This window comes from Prunus avium, chromosome 8 (assembly GCF_965620075.1).
Source record: "Prunus avium chromosome 8, drPruAviu1.hap1.1, whole genome shotgun sequence".
NCBI classification, from domain to species: domain Eukaryota; kingdom Viridiplantae; phylum Streptophyta; class Magnoliopsida; order Rosales; family Rosaceae; genus Prunus; species Prunus avium.
The window spans coordinates 26,240,762-26,254,828 of NC_142291.1; the positions used below are offsets into that span (position 1 = coordinate 26,240,762).

The window sequence follows — 14,067 nt, forward strand, 5'->3', positions numbered from 1 at the left end:
AATAAAGGAGTCTTCATTTACTCTGAGACGCGAGCAGGAGATCCCTGATCTATAGCCTCTTCGGCATCCACTTGATCAGCCACGTTCTCAGCAACTCCACCTGCTTGATCCGTGACGTTTGCCACTAACTCATCTCCTGCATCCTCCTCTGCTTCATCCTCTTCAGCTACCGCCTCTTCTGCTGCCTGCTCTTCAGCTCCTACCATGTTCACAGCATTAACCTGCTCACTTTGCACATGGAGCAACAGAGCATCTCAATGTCTCCATCTCTAATGCAGACTTGTTATAGGCGCCAAACCTAGCAAGAAGCTTGTCATAACCAAATGAGACGTCAGCATTCTTGCGCTCAAGACGGAAGTAGGCATCTTTTCGACTAACCAAGTCACCAGCAGAAGAGGGGGCAACAGCAGACGAGTTTCAGATAGTTTCAGCAGGAAAAACTAATCCTTTTTTTAAGCAAATAGAGTGTCACTTCCCTTTGTTTTTCCAAGGAAAGACTCGAGAGGTTGCCAAGTTCGCCGGCCTGGCGGATGTGGTTAACCAATTCAGCACAAGTGGACGGGCTTAACAGAAAGTTCGTCTTGAGCAGATCAGACACGCATGCACCTCCTGTGGGGTTAGGTTTGTCAACCTTGGGACCAACAGCTGACGTTGCAAAAGAACCCTTCTCCCGGGCAGATGACTCTCTCATCTTCTTAGCCTTTGCCAACCTCGCCACCAAAGAAGTCCGTGAGGCAGAATCAACTCCACGCTTGACTGCCCGTGTCTCAACAACCGAGCCATGAGCAGACCTCCCGCTTCGATCTCCATCCTTTGACTGGTGCAGACGACTCGAACTACGAAGAGGAATATCTGCATCTCTTTTACGCTCGGCAGAACGGGATCGGGCACGAACTACCTCACGAAGCAGATCATGATTTTCAAGCTTGTCAGTAGGAGGCTAGCGAAGTCGCAACTTCATTTCTAGAAGACTTGACGTCAACCTTCCTTTGGGCAGATCATCAGAATCTAGACCATTATGCTTCCATCTCTCAACATCCTGGGCAGGGGGCAGACCACCAACTTCCTCCCGATACTTGCTAGGCCCGCAACGCATGAGGCCAAGCATGCTTCAGCCCAGACCTGCAACGATAGGCAATAGCTGGTCCACCTGCGTGCACCTGCTCTACCACGGCTGCCACCCACTACCAGCCGTCGCCTATCACGACAACAACTAGCCGGACTTCCCCCAGCTAGCCTTTGCAACAAAAAAGAAGAAAAAGAAATATACGTGCTCGACTTACCTTTGGATGCACGGCGACTCCACTCTTCGATAAGCAGTACAAATTCTCCAAGATCTCTCTCAAGCTAGAAAGTAGAGAAGTTAAGTTTGCGATTTGAAGAAGAGTGAAGAGAAGCCCTACATTTACACAGGTTGGGCATCCTAGGTCAAGAAGGAATCGCAAGCCCATTCCTACTGGGAACCCAACTCCAAGAACAGTCCAAAGCTCACTCAAATTGGGAACCCAATCTGCAAAAGGAGTCCAACTCACCGAAGGAAGCCCAATTACAGCTGGACAGCCCAACAGATGATTTACATCTCCTACATGCCACCACGCGCCATGCAGAAGCTGGGGGGCATTTGTGGGAACCGAATTAATTCATAACCCTAGGTCAAATAATTCCTTCTATTTGGGGATAATTTGACCTAATTGGGAATTATTCAATTTAATTGGGGATTACCCAATTAAATAGAATGTTACCTAATTAGGTTGAGGATTGATTTGATTCCTACGAATATTCTCAATTAAAGGAGGAGTTACCTAATTAAATTAGGTATTGATCTGATTACCACAATTGGGGATTTGATTTATATTCCTAATAAATCAAATCCCTAATTAGTCAAATCTTGCCAAATTTGGGAGGAATAATTCCCTTCCATCTACGGAATTATTCCTCTGAAACCCTAGCTCCCGAGACCTCTATAAAAGGATGGCCACACACAAGGGTGGAGGTACGTCTAAAATTACTACCAAATCTTTGCATAAATTATTTCTCACAAACCCTAGCCGCCACTCTCTCTCTCCCTTTTACACAAGGCTCCGGCCACCATTCACTGCTCCAGCCACCCAGTTTTCACCACACATACATATTCCCGTACCCTATTTTAGCTATCGTTTCTCTATAGATTGACTTAGGCATCGGAGGGCCTTTGGCCAACACCCCCTGGGTGTGGTCCTCTTATTGCTATTCATTTTGCAGGGAGAAAGAGAAGCGGAGAAGACGAAGGAATCTTCCAACCGAATATTCCCATGGGAGGAAATTTGCTCCCACAACCATCATCATCTTCGAGAGGGCAGCATGGAGAACACCATTTCGGCAATCCAAGTATCCCAACTTGTACGCGTTAGCAGCAATCTCATGCTTGGATGCCTCCGTGGCTTCCACATGGGTATCAAACTTGGCCAGCAGCTTGTCACGATCCTGGGCCAGAGTAGCATGCTTACGTTCGAGGCGAAAGTAGGCTTCCTTGCATTCGAGCAGAGTAGCCATAAGAGACTCGAGCTCACCATCCTTTTGGCCAATAGAACTTTGAAGCGCAGACATACTTTCCTTCATCTCGGAAATCCTCGCATCATGGCGAATCCGCTCATTTGAGAGCTTGTCAGCCAAATCAGCATTCTTCTTCACCAGCTCGTCAAGTAGGGCAGAAGAGGGGGCAACAGCACATGAGTTCCGCATGGCCCCAACACTAAAAATCATCCCCTTTTCAAGATGATACATGGTAGCTTCTTCTTTCTTATTCAAGGGAAGGCTCGAGAAAGCGCCAAGGTCACCAGCTCATTACACGTGGTCAACCAGCTTCACACAAGCATACGAACTTGACAGGAAGCCCGCTTTAAGCAGATCAGACACGGACTCACCCCCGGCAAAGCTATCACCAATTCCCGGACCGGCAGTTCGCGCAATTGAAGGACTCTTTGCTCGAGCAGACGACCTTTTAGCTCTCTTGGCTGCAACTTGCAACATGGAGTCAGCTCCGCGCTTGACTGTTCGAGTCATGGTTGCTAGGCAGAGGTACAGTCCTCTCAGTTTGATCTCCGGATCAGTGCAGACGCCCTAAACCTTGCTTCTTAGCGGCCTCCTTACGAGGCAAATCACGAGTTTTAGGCAGTACGGGCGGAGACTTGAGCAGAATATCTCGGACCTCTTGCATGCCATCGACCTTTTTGATGTTCATGCTGACAAGTTTTTTGGTCCCGGCATACGAGGCATGAGCAACCCCCATATGAACCTTCTCAGTAGGCGAGACCCCTCTTGAGGAAGACTTGCTCGTGGCAGAAGGAGGTCTCGGCTGCTTTTGCTGTGGAGACGTATCCCTTGCTCGTGAGACTGCGGCTTCATCGCGAGTAGATCTGCTGCTAGCCTTCCTCTCTCAAGGAACTCGGTCAAGACTCCTCCTGCTCGACTGGCAGGTCACTTAGGTCCGAGCCATGCAGCTTCCATCTTTCAACATCCTCAACAGGGGGCAGGCCACCGACCTCCTTTCGATGTTTGCTCAGTAACCAACGCCATTCACGAAACTGGGCAGGGATGTTCAGAGCTTGCTGAAACTTGGTCATGTTCGGGTCGAGAATGAGCTTCCTGCAGATGGCACTCCCTGCAAGTAGAGGACGAAAATCAGTCAGACACACAACAAAGAATTCCAGGGTAATTATAGTAGATCAAAGGGATGCAACTTACCATCACAGTAGGTGATAGGGACGAGCGGACCGTCGCCAACCTCCCCTTCCCATCTGCCGCTAACTTCCAGCATGTCCTTGCTCTACACATGATCGCCCTGACTAAAACTGTCAAACAACCTCGGCTTGCACGCGCGAACTTGGGCATACTTCTCAAAGCGTCTCACCTCGAAGAAGTAGAAGAATTCCCGAACAGTCAGACCTAGCTTGAAAAAGCGACTCAAATTCTCAAAGCAGATGATCACCCGATAAACGTTCAGAGTACACTGGCTCGGGGCACACTCCATGGCGCAGAGCACATCCCTGAAAAATTTTGACAGCGGAAATGTGAAGCCCAGCGAGAAATAGAAGGGACGGAACGTGATAATCCTGGCTCCTGGATTTTTCAGATCCACATGAGGTACACTGTCAGACGAGGGCTCCGCCAACTTGACATGCACGTCCTTGGGAATGGCGGAATCGAAAAGTGCACGCCATGTTTTGAACTGGGCCTCGATGGTGACGCGGTGCAAATTTTCCACGAACTTCTCTTTGGGCACTTGGGAACCACCCCACAGGTACAAAGGCACTTGCGAGCTTGGTGATCGGCTTCTTCCTTCAGAAGACATGGTCGTTGAGCAGCTGCAAAAATAACGAAGAAAATCGCAAGTTAAAATTCATAGTTCGCGACTCAACAAAAACAAAAAAAAAAGAGGAAAAGAAAAAAAAACAGCAGCAACAAAAAAGAAAAAAAGAAAAAAAAAGGGGGTCTAGCTAGTGGCATCCCATTCGGCAGAGAAGCCCAGCGCCTGCCAGCTCGAAGCCCACTTGGCGCTGCAGAGCAAGCGGCCCAGAGTCGTCGCGGCCCAGCTCGTGCCTCCAGCCCAGGCCTGCTCCGCTTCCTCCAGCCTCCAGCCCACGATGCGCTCAGCTGTTCGCGTGGCCCAGCAGTGACGTCTAACGTGCATGGCCCATTCCTTCGCACTCTAGCTCAAGCCCAAGTCGTAGCCCCAGTCTGATGCAAGGCCAGCCCTTGCGCGCCTGTTCTAGCCAAGCCCGTCCATGCGCACCAAGCCCACCAACTGCAGGACCAGCCTGGCTCCAATAGCAAGCACACTTCCAATTGGACCCAAGCTTGCGCCAGCAACTCTTGCTGCCATCTTGGCTCACCAACACGCACCAGGCTCGCATGCCTCCCTTGGCAGACTTTTCCTTGCTGACAAAGCTCACCACGCTGGATCCCCAACTAAGAAAACAAAAAAAACAAAAAAAACAAAAAAAAAAAAAAAAAAAAAAAAATATATATATATATATATATATATATATATATTTCAGTTCGAGCCAATTTACCTAGACATGCACTCTCTCCTCCTTGACAAGCAAGCTGGAACGATTCTCTCACCAACAAAACTGGAGGATCATATTGTGATTTGAAGAATAATTTGGAGGAACTCTATATTTATAAGGATCACAATTCCTTGACCTACAAGGAATCTCAAGCTCTTTCCAATTGGGTGTTCAGAAAATCAGCAAGTCAAATACCTCTTCAACTCAGGAGCCCAAATCCAAGAAGGAAGCCCAGCTACAGCTGGACAGCCCAACAGATAATTCACACCTCCTACATGCCACCACGCGCCATGCAGAATAATTCCTTCCATTTGGGGATTATTTGACCTAATTGGGAGTTACTCAATTTAATTGGGAGTTACCTAATTAAAATTGGGATTGATTTGATTCCTACCCCAATTAGGGATTTGATTTAAATCAAATAAATCAAATCCCTAACTAATCAAATCTCGCCTAATCGGGGAGGAATAATTCCTTTCCATCTACAGAATTATTCCTCTGAAACCCTAGCCTCCGAGGCCCTTATAAATACTTGGCTACACACAAGGGTTCAGGTACGTCTAAATTCCTACTGAAACTCTGCAGAAATTCTCTCTCACAAACCCTAGCCACCATATTCTTTCTCTCTCTCACACAAGGCTCCGGCCACCACACACGGCTCCGGCCACCCTGTTTTTCTTGAAACACCCAACCTAACTTAGGCATCGGAGGGCCTTTGGCCAACACCGCCCGGGTGTGGTCCTTTTACTCCAATCTATTTTGCAGGGAGAAGGTGACGGTGACGAAGGAAGAGGAATCTCAATCGAATATTCTCGTGGGAAGAAATTTGCTCCCACAGTTCTCTCAAGCTATACAGTATCCCTTTGTACCGGGCCAAATGCAAAAGTTTCATAACACCACCAGTTCTTGTTTGTAAAGCAGCATTAATTGAGACACCAACATATGCAGTACAGTTAGTCCAAAACAAATAGTAACCATGAAATTCAAGCATAGCATATCTCCTAGAAAATACTAAGAAGTCCAATTTGGTAATTTGTGTTAGCTAGTGAGCGCCAAGAGAAGTAAATGTCTCAGGGCTGCCCCAATTGGAAAAGAGGTAGGGAATAATGTTTCAACATATGAATACGTTTCGTCATTTGCATGTGCAATGTCCTATGTGAGTAGGAAGACAAAGCCATGTGATCCCTTGATTTCTCACAAGCCATTGTCCCTCATTGTTGCCCACCTCATGCCTCTGCGCCACTCATTTCATGTAACAGATGAATTTTCTCATCCCATTTCATATATATACACAAATGACCAAGTTCACAAGCATCAAGTATCTCCTTGCCAAGCATCAAAACTCTCTCTGTTTCCTAACTCCTTTGAATTCTTTTTCTTCTTCCAACTCCAATTTAAAAACAATGGGGTTCCAGTTTCCAGGAATTTTCAACGCCAAGAAAAGTCTAAACCATTCAGCTTCTTCAAAGACCTTAGAGATCCCAAAAGGCCATTTTGCAGTGTATGTTGGGAAGAACCAGAAGAAGAGATTTGTAATTCCAGTATCATACTTGAATGAGCCTTTATTCCTGGATTTGCTTAATCAAGCTGAAGAAGAATTTGGATACGATCATCCCATGGGTGGTATCACAATACCATGCAGTGAAGACAGCTTTGTTCATCTCACTTCCCGCTTAAGTGTATGAGTGAACACTAAGGAAGGTAATCTGGGATCCAACTTCATATAAAAAGCATTCTCTTTTTCGAATGTCAAGATTATGACGAGGCTATGATGGATCATACTCGCTTCTTCTGTTGTTGTGAATCTGGGACAACGTCTGCAACTGTCAAGCTGCATGAGCTGAGCACAAAGATACAAAATTTGTGAAGCAGTCGAAAGACGATAGATATCATGAACTCTCTAAGACCAACAGGCCCGAGACGATGACTTCAATTTTGAACTAAAAAACAGTCCAATTTTGTCTTTGTACCCCCATGTAAATTTTTTTATCTCTCCAGGAAAAATGGGAGTATATAAGACATTTTGCTTCTCCATTCATTAATTCTTGCAGCAGATTTTGCACTATAGGGTTACTATAGTTTGTATCCATTAATTTGCCACATATATACAAATGATGTCTTCAAATAGAGCACATTTTGACATGCCAGTCTCCCAAATTAATGATTCCTGCAGGTAGTGTTATGATATAGGTCAAGAAAAAAAGTGGGAAGTTGTCATTAGTCATCATAACTTACACCTCTCTCAACCAGCTGTAACATTACTTCAGATTTTACCAAACCTAGCAAAGAAACTATTTGATTTTTATGAACTTTGGGAGTGATCGGTTCATAATTGTATATCATTTTGTACCCTTCTAGCTTATGATTTGGTTATGTTTTTGAGTTAAACTTGTGCTTTTAATCCTTTTTGTGTTTATCTTTCAGTTCATTGAGCTTTAGGTAATAATGATGGCTTTAGAGAGCATAATTCATGCAATTCAAGCATGTTAAGGCCTAATTTGGATGAATGGATGAAGAGCTTAAAGACAAACTCATTTTGGCTACAGCCCCCTGCCAGTCCAGTTCCGTAGGTCATATTGCAAGTTTTGTTTCAACAACCTTCATAGCTCTAATGAGGCCACATTCTTCATGAAAGTTGTTCCAATTGGTGTGTACTATAACATATCCAAAATTCAGACCCATTGGATAAATCTGAAGTCCGTTACCTAGCAAACACAGAACCATGCTCAGGATGGATCTTATCAGCGCGGAAAATGAGTTAGCAATTTGTTTTGGCCTTAACTTCCTCCTCCGACCTTGGATTGGCCCAAATAACATATGGCTGGAAAGAAGACATTCTGAACTTCAATTTCGAGTGCTTAAAGTCCTAATTTGATTAAGAGAAGCCCAAGTTGTAAGCCCTTGAAGTTGCTGGTCATGCTGACCTCAGCATGTGCTGGTTGGATGCTTGGTCATGGTGAGCTAGGTATGAGCTATCATTTCTGGTTGGAAGCTTGGTCATGGTGACATGAAGATGAGCTAGGGCTGCTGGTGGGATCTATTGGTGAAGTGCATCAACCAATTCAAGATTTTCTAATACAAGTGCATCACCCAATTTAGATTTTCTAATACAAGTGCATCAACCATTTCAGATTTTATAAAACAAGTGTTGTATGCATTAGCCATATTGAATTCAGATTTTCACTTCCCCTAGGCCTATAAATAGGGAAGTTCTCTAAGCTTGTAAACACACCCCAAGGGGGGGAGCTCTCAAACACTTCTCTAGAGCTCCCTTCCCTTCTCTCCCTCAAATTCTCTTAGTTTTGCTTTCTAGTTCTCAATTCTAGCTTTCTTTAATGTTTTCTTAGTTGTAATTTATTTTTCTTGTAATGTACATTCTTTCTTAAGTATTCAAGTTTGATTAGTTTCCAAGTTTCAATTATGGTTTTTGTTCTTATTCATTATGCTTATAAGTTAATATGCTAGTTTGAATGATTGATCACCATTTAGGCTTGCATGTTAGCTATCTTGGTTTGAATTAAGAGTAGACACCATGCTTTAATTCGAATTGAACTATGAATAGGAAGAGTATGTATGGACATTCGACAACAGGGATTAGATACATGCTTGGTTGTTTAAATTGTTCTTCTATGCTTAATGGGTTCCTAATGCTTAATTTTAGGTTAGACAACAAATGATCAAATTAGGGAATTAGGAACACAAGGTTATGACCAAACACCATGGCTTAATCATACTTTAGCTAGAATCAATCCGTTAATCTAATTGAACTTGGGAACTTATTTGCTTGAGTTATTTCTTCCTTGTTTTATTTATTTCCTTTCTTTTTCATTTCTGTTTTGTGTAGGGAAAATGAATTGAATCATTCAATCACCAATCCTCGTGGGATCGACCTCGCACTTACATATGCTATACTACCGAACGGCTCGTGCACTTGCGAGTATCACAAGTTGAGGATGCAGCTTAATCCATTTTGGTGCAGCTGAAATCTACACAACAGGGAGACTGTAATGTTAACATGAGGCAAAGTATGCCTTTATACTTTATTGATCTTGAGAAAATCTTCACTGCCATTTGATGATTATAAAACAGATCTACAATTAGATAATAAGACAAGAAAGTGTGGATGAGGAATTAAAGATTCATGTCTTCCCATATGTTCCAGAAGAGCAAAAAATTAAGAAATGTACATGGGGTATAAACACAATATAATTTCCTCTTTGAGATCAAAATTCGAGTCAAGATATGTAATTCGACTGTATTACAAGGTTTCTTAACTTTGGATCCCGGCTCACAAGCATCTTGATGATTTCCGAAGGCTTGCCAGAGTCACAAGCAACACAAGATGTGAGTGTGATCATGCATGTTCTTCTTCATCTCGACTTAGTGAGTTGTGGTCGAAATGAGGAATACTTCGGATACAGAAGGCTTCCCAGATTAACTTCACTAGTGTTTATTCATACACGTAAACGGGAAGTGAGATCAAGGAAGGAGTCTTCACTGCAGGGGATGGTGATTCCACCCATTGGATGATCATATCCAAATTCTTCCTCTGCTTGATTCAGCAAATCCAGGAATAAAGGCTCATTCAAGTATGATATCGGAATCACAAAGCGCTTCTTCTGGCTCTCCCCAACATACACTGCAAAACAGCCTTTGGGGATATCTAAGGTTTTTGAGGCAGCTATGTGACTTAGACTTCTCTTGGCGTTAACAATTCCTGGCAACCGGAACCCCATGGTGTTTAAACTCTCAAGAGGAATCAAAACAAGAAAAAGAATTCAATGGAGTTGGGAAACAGATAGAGAAGGCTTTGATGCTTTGCAAGGTGAGACTTGAGTTGCTCATGGACCGGTCATGTGTTTATATATGGATGAAAGGACCTGCGGAAAATCATGAACTACATGAAATGAGTGGTAAGGAGACACTGAGGTGGGCACCAATGAACCTTCTGGCCGGTGAGAATTCAAGAGCTCACATGGGTTTGCCTTCCTACTCCTTTCCAGTAGGGGCATGCTTGAGGAACTTGTCTTTGTTGTCACAATTTTTATTAGTAGCAAAACCAACTGATTTATATATTCGGTCATCGATCGGTTTCAAGCTTTTTATTTACAACTGGAGACAGGGGACATTGATGGTCATGCTAGAGTGGTTTGGTGACTGGTGGACTGATTTGAAACAACAAAGCCACATGCTAGGGTGGTTTGGTGCTCCCAAACAAGTTATACAGCACCGATTTTCATATCCAGGCCCACCAGTCCTTGTCAGTGATGTGTAGGTCTTTCCCTTCTTTGAGCATGAAGTCAAGAAGAACATGTCCTAAAAACAAGTATCTTGTGATTCTGTCTGTTATTTGAAGGATGTAGGGAATGATGTTTCGACATAGGTATACAGTTCGGTCATTTGCATGTGAAATCTGTGGGGAGATGATTTATGTGACTAGAAAGACAACCAATGTGATCTCTTGATTTCTCACAATCCATTGTCTTCACCACTCATTTCATGTAGCAGATAAGTTTTCACAGTGCTTTCATCTATATATACACTCATGATCAGGTTCATCAACAACTCAAAGTCTCTTACTTGCCAACCAGCAAAGCTTTCTTTGTTTCTCAAGTCCTTTGAATTCTTTTTCTTGTTCTGATTCAACTTGAGAATTTAAAAACCATGGGCTTCCGGTTGCCAGGAACTGTTAACACCAAGAGAAGTCTAAACCAGGCAGCTGCTTCAAAGACCCTCCCAAAGGGCTATTTTGCAGTGTATGTTGGGGAGAGCCAGAAGAAGCGATTTGTGATTCCGATATCATATTTGAATGAGCCCTTATTCCTGGATTTGCTGAATCAAGCAGAGGAAGAATTTGGATATGATCATCCAATGGGTGGAATTACTATCCCCTGCAGTGAAGACACCTTCCTTGATCTCACTTCCCGTTTACGTGTATGAGTGAGCGCTAAGGAAGTTAATGTGGGAAGCCTTCTGCATCCGAATCTTTCCTCATTTCGACCACAACTCACTGAGTCAAGATGAAAAAGAGGCTATAATTGATCACACTCACATCTTGTGTTGCTTGTGAGTCTGGGAAGCCTTCGGTAATCAACCGACACCTTTGGTAATCGCAAGCTGCATGAGCTGAGCAGAAAGATCCGAAATTTTTGAAGCAGTCGAATGACAATGTCATGAATTCTTGATGACCATTGGCCCAGAAAACATGGACCCAATTTTGAACTAAAAGAGAGTCAAATTTGCTCTTTGAACCCCATGTAAACGTTGTTGTTTCTCTTGAGGAGAAGAGAATATGGGAATATATAAGACAATTTAGATCCTCATCCATTCTTATCTTATATTTTGCACTATATATGTTTACTATCTTCTTCTGGCTCTCTGATATAATTAACCACCAAATAGCAGCAGATTTTCACAAGAACTGAAGTATAATGGCTTACTTCAAAAATTATTATGGAATCTTTTATCCTATGCCAAAGTATTTTTGGGTTCTTTTTGTGTTTTTCACCAAAAGTATTTCGATGTCATGCCCAAGTATTTCGAATCTTTTATCCTATGCCAAAGTATTTGTGGGTTGTAGTGGTGCTATCTGAGTTGTGATGGTACTAACTCTTCTTGTTGATGTTGAAGACGAAGACTTCATGATCCATGCCTTCCTGCAGAATCCAATGGATTAGGACAAGAGAAATGGGATTCCTCTGGAACAATTACTTAATCTACTGATATCGATTAGGACCGAGAAACTATTGGGATTGTAAGATACCTTTTTTTTATTTGTCAAAATTAAGAGACCTGTTAAGTGTGAACTACTAGGGACTGAAACATAATTGTACTTTTTTTTCCATGTTTAATGTTCTCATTTAGTATAAAACTACTTCTAATACAAGCCATCTTCAACTTCATTGAGCAGAAAATCAGAATATTTGGCTGTATCTGTATCTGATAATTTATTGGGAAAGGACGCCATCTTCAACTTTGGGATTGAGAGATGTTCAAATTTGGTCTACTTCCAGATTCCATTTTTGCATGAGGCAACAAGCTACAATTAGATAATAGCTTACTGAAAAATGAGACAATAAAGTATGAGGAATCAAAACATATTTATTTTCTCATGTTTCCTGGAGAACAAAACATTTAGAATCGTACATGGCTTACAAATCTTCTTGTCATCGAGTTCAAAATTGGAGTTATGATTTTGGGCTCAATAGTCTTCGAGAGTTCATGATATCGTCATTCGACTGCTTCACAAATTTTGTATCTTCGTGCTCAGCTCACAAGCAGTTTGACCATCAAAGAAGGCTTCCAGATTCATAAGCAACAGAAAAATGTGCATATGATCAATCACAGCCTCTACTTCATCTTGACATGGTGAGTTCTTCTGATCGAACTGAGGCTGATTTGGATATGAACCAGATTCACTTCATTTGCCTTCATTCATACACTTAAGCGGGAAGTGAGATGAATGAAGGTTTCATCACTGCAGGGGATTGTGATACCACCCATTGGATGATCATATCCAAATTCTTCTTCTGCTTGACTCAGCAAATCCAAGAACAAAGGCTCATTCAAGTATGATATTGGAACCACAAATCGCTTCTTCTGGCTCTCCCCAACATACACTGCAAAATAGCCTTTTGGGATGTCTAAGGACTTTGAAGTAGCAGCCTTGTTTAGACCCTTCTTGGAGTTAACAATTCCTGGCAACCTGAATCCCATGGTTTTTATGTTCTCAAGTGGAAAATTATAACAAGAAAAAGAATTCAGAGGACTTGGGAAACAGAGAAGACTTTGATGCTTGGCAAGGAGAGAGACTTGAGTTGCTGGCTATGAACCTGATCTCTTGTGTATATATAGATGAAAGAGTATGGCCTGCTACATGAATTGAGTGGTCTCGAGGAGATGGGCTCCATTGAAGGATACTAGCTTGTGAGAAATCAAAACATAACATGGGTTGTCTTCCTACTCACATAAATCATCTCCATATGCAAATGACCAAACTGTATCCCTATGTACAAACACCGTTCCCTACGTCTTATTTCATCCAGTAATTTGGTCTAAAGATTGATGATTGGACACTTAGCAGGTAATGCATAAATATGTAAGTAATATATAATTACAAGATTGATTATTGGACACTTAGCCGGTAATGCATAAATATGTCTGAAGCCTGTTTCGTACACCTAGTAGATCTATAGCAAAAGGCTTCAGTTTTAACTTCCTACACTATTTCCTATCACTGGAAATATCCAATTCGGAGTGCATGAGGGTAAATTTGAGTGTCATTATTAGTAGTTAAATACTTTGTGATTAGGAAATATATCTTGACAAATAGATTATAACAAATGAATGGGAAAAATTAGAAATACCTGCATATATAGTTATGGAACAGGTAGAGATTGAAATTTCAACCGCCCGGCAAGAAAGGAAAAGGGAGAGAAACCCAGAAACAATAGAAATGCGTGGCATGGGAGGGAGCCCCTATTATGTCACCTCCTTAGTTTTCAATTAAGAAAATGTAGAGAAGTTATGAGGATCCTTCCCAGCCACCCATCTCCATTGGCCTCTGGGAGGCCTATCTCCCATTTCAAGTCAGCCAATTCTAAGAGTGTATTATGTTCTCAAAATTTAGAGACCTTTATTTATAGGGAAGCCAAGGGTACATAAGCTCAAGAAAACAACCTATAGTGCCCATGGTTTCCATATGGTGAGGAATCTGTGTGCCATTGTAGTTGTTTCACCACATGTTTTGGCAATTTTCATGAGGAAGGATAAGGACAATTGGGTTGGCATTCTTGCATGCTTTCCACGCGTTGTAAAATACAGTCATGATGTACCTATTAAACCATTTCTTTTATCAGTTCATGTGATGAATGCGAGAGATAAAGAGAAACCAGTTACATTTGACACCTATGAACAGAAAAAAAGAATCCAAAACTGTGACAGGTTGGTGAGGAAGTTATGTTTTTTGTTTTCCAAAATTGGATTTTGGATTTTGGGGATATTAGTACCAGTTTTTGCT

The 14,067-nt window shown here is 42.5% G+C and overlaps 4 protein-coding genes across 4 annotated transcripts; 2 read left to right on the forward strand and 2 right to left on the reverse strand.

Annotated features, from left to right (window-relative positions):
- Positions 1–6,279: 6,279 nt before the first annotated feature.
- LOC148292411 (indole-3-acetic acid-induced protein ARG7-like) lies at positions 6,280–7,173 on the forward strand. The gene has a single exon (XM_088245685.1). The coding sequence runs from the start codon at positions 6,308–6,310 to the stop codon at positions 6,731–6,733; it is 426 nt and encodes a 141-aa protein (XP_088101811.1). The 5' UTR covers positions 6,280–6,307; the 3' UTR covers positions 6,734–7,173.
- Positions 7,174–9,179: 2,006 nt separating this feature from the next.
- On the reverse strand, positions 9,180–10,093 carry LOC148292412 (auxin-induced protein 15A-like). Its single transcript, XM_088245687.1, has one exon. The coding sequence runs from the start codon at positions 9,782–9,784 to the stop codon at positions 9,503–9,505; it is 282 nt and encodes a 93-aa protein (XP_088101813.1). The 5' UTR covers positions 9,785–10,093; the 3' UTR covers positions 9,180–9,502.
- Positions 10,094–10,394: 301 nt separating this feature from the next.
- LOC110746569 (auxin-induced protein 15A-like) lies at positions 10,395–11,384 on the forward strand. Its single transcript, XM_021946795.2, has one exon. The coding sequence runs from the start codon at positions 10,713–10,715 to the stop codon at positions 10,986–10,988; it is 276 nt and encodes a 91-aa protein (XP_021802487.1). The 5' UTR covers positions 10,395–10,712; the 3' UTR covers positions 10,989–11,384.
- A 745-nt stretch (positions 11,385–12,129) lies between these two features.
- Positions 12,130–13,641, reverse strand: LOC110745503 (indole-3-acetic acid-induced protein ARG7). The gene has a single exon (XM_088245686.1). The coding sequence runs from the start codon at positions 12,762–12,764 to the stop codon at positions 12,483–12,485; it is 282 nt and encodes a 93-aa protein (XP_088101812.1). The 5' UTR covers positions 12,765–13,641; the 3' UTR covers positions 12,130–12,482.
- Between the last annotated feature and the right edge of the window lie 426 nt (positions 13,642–14,067).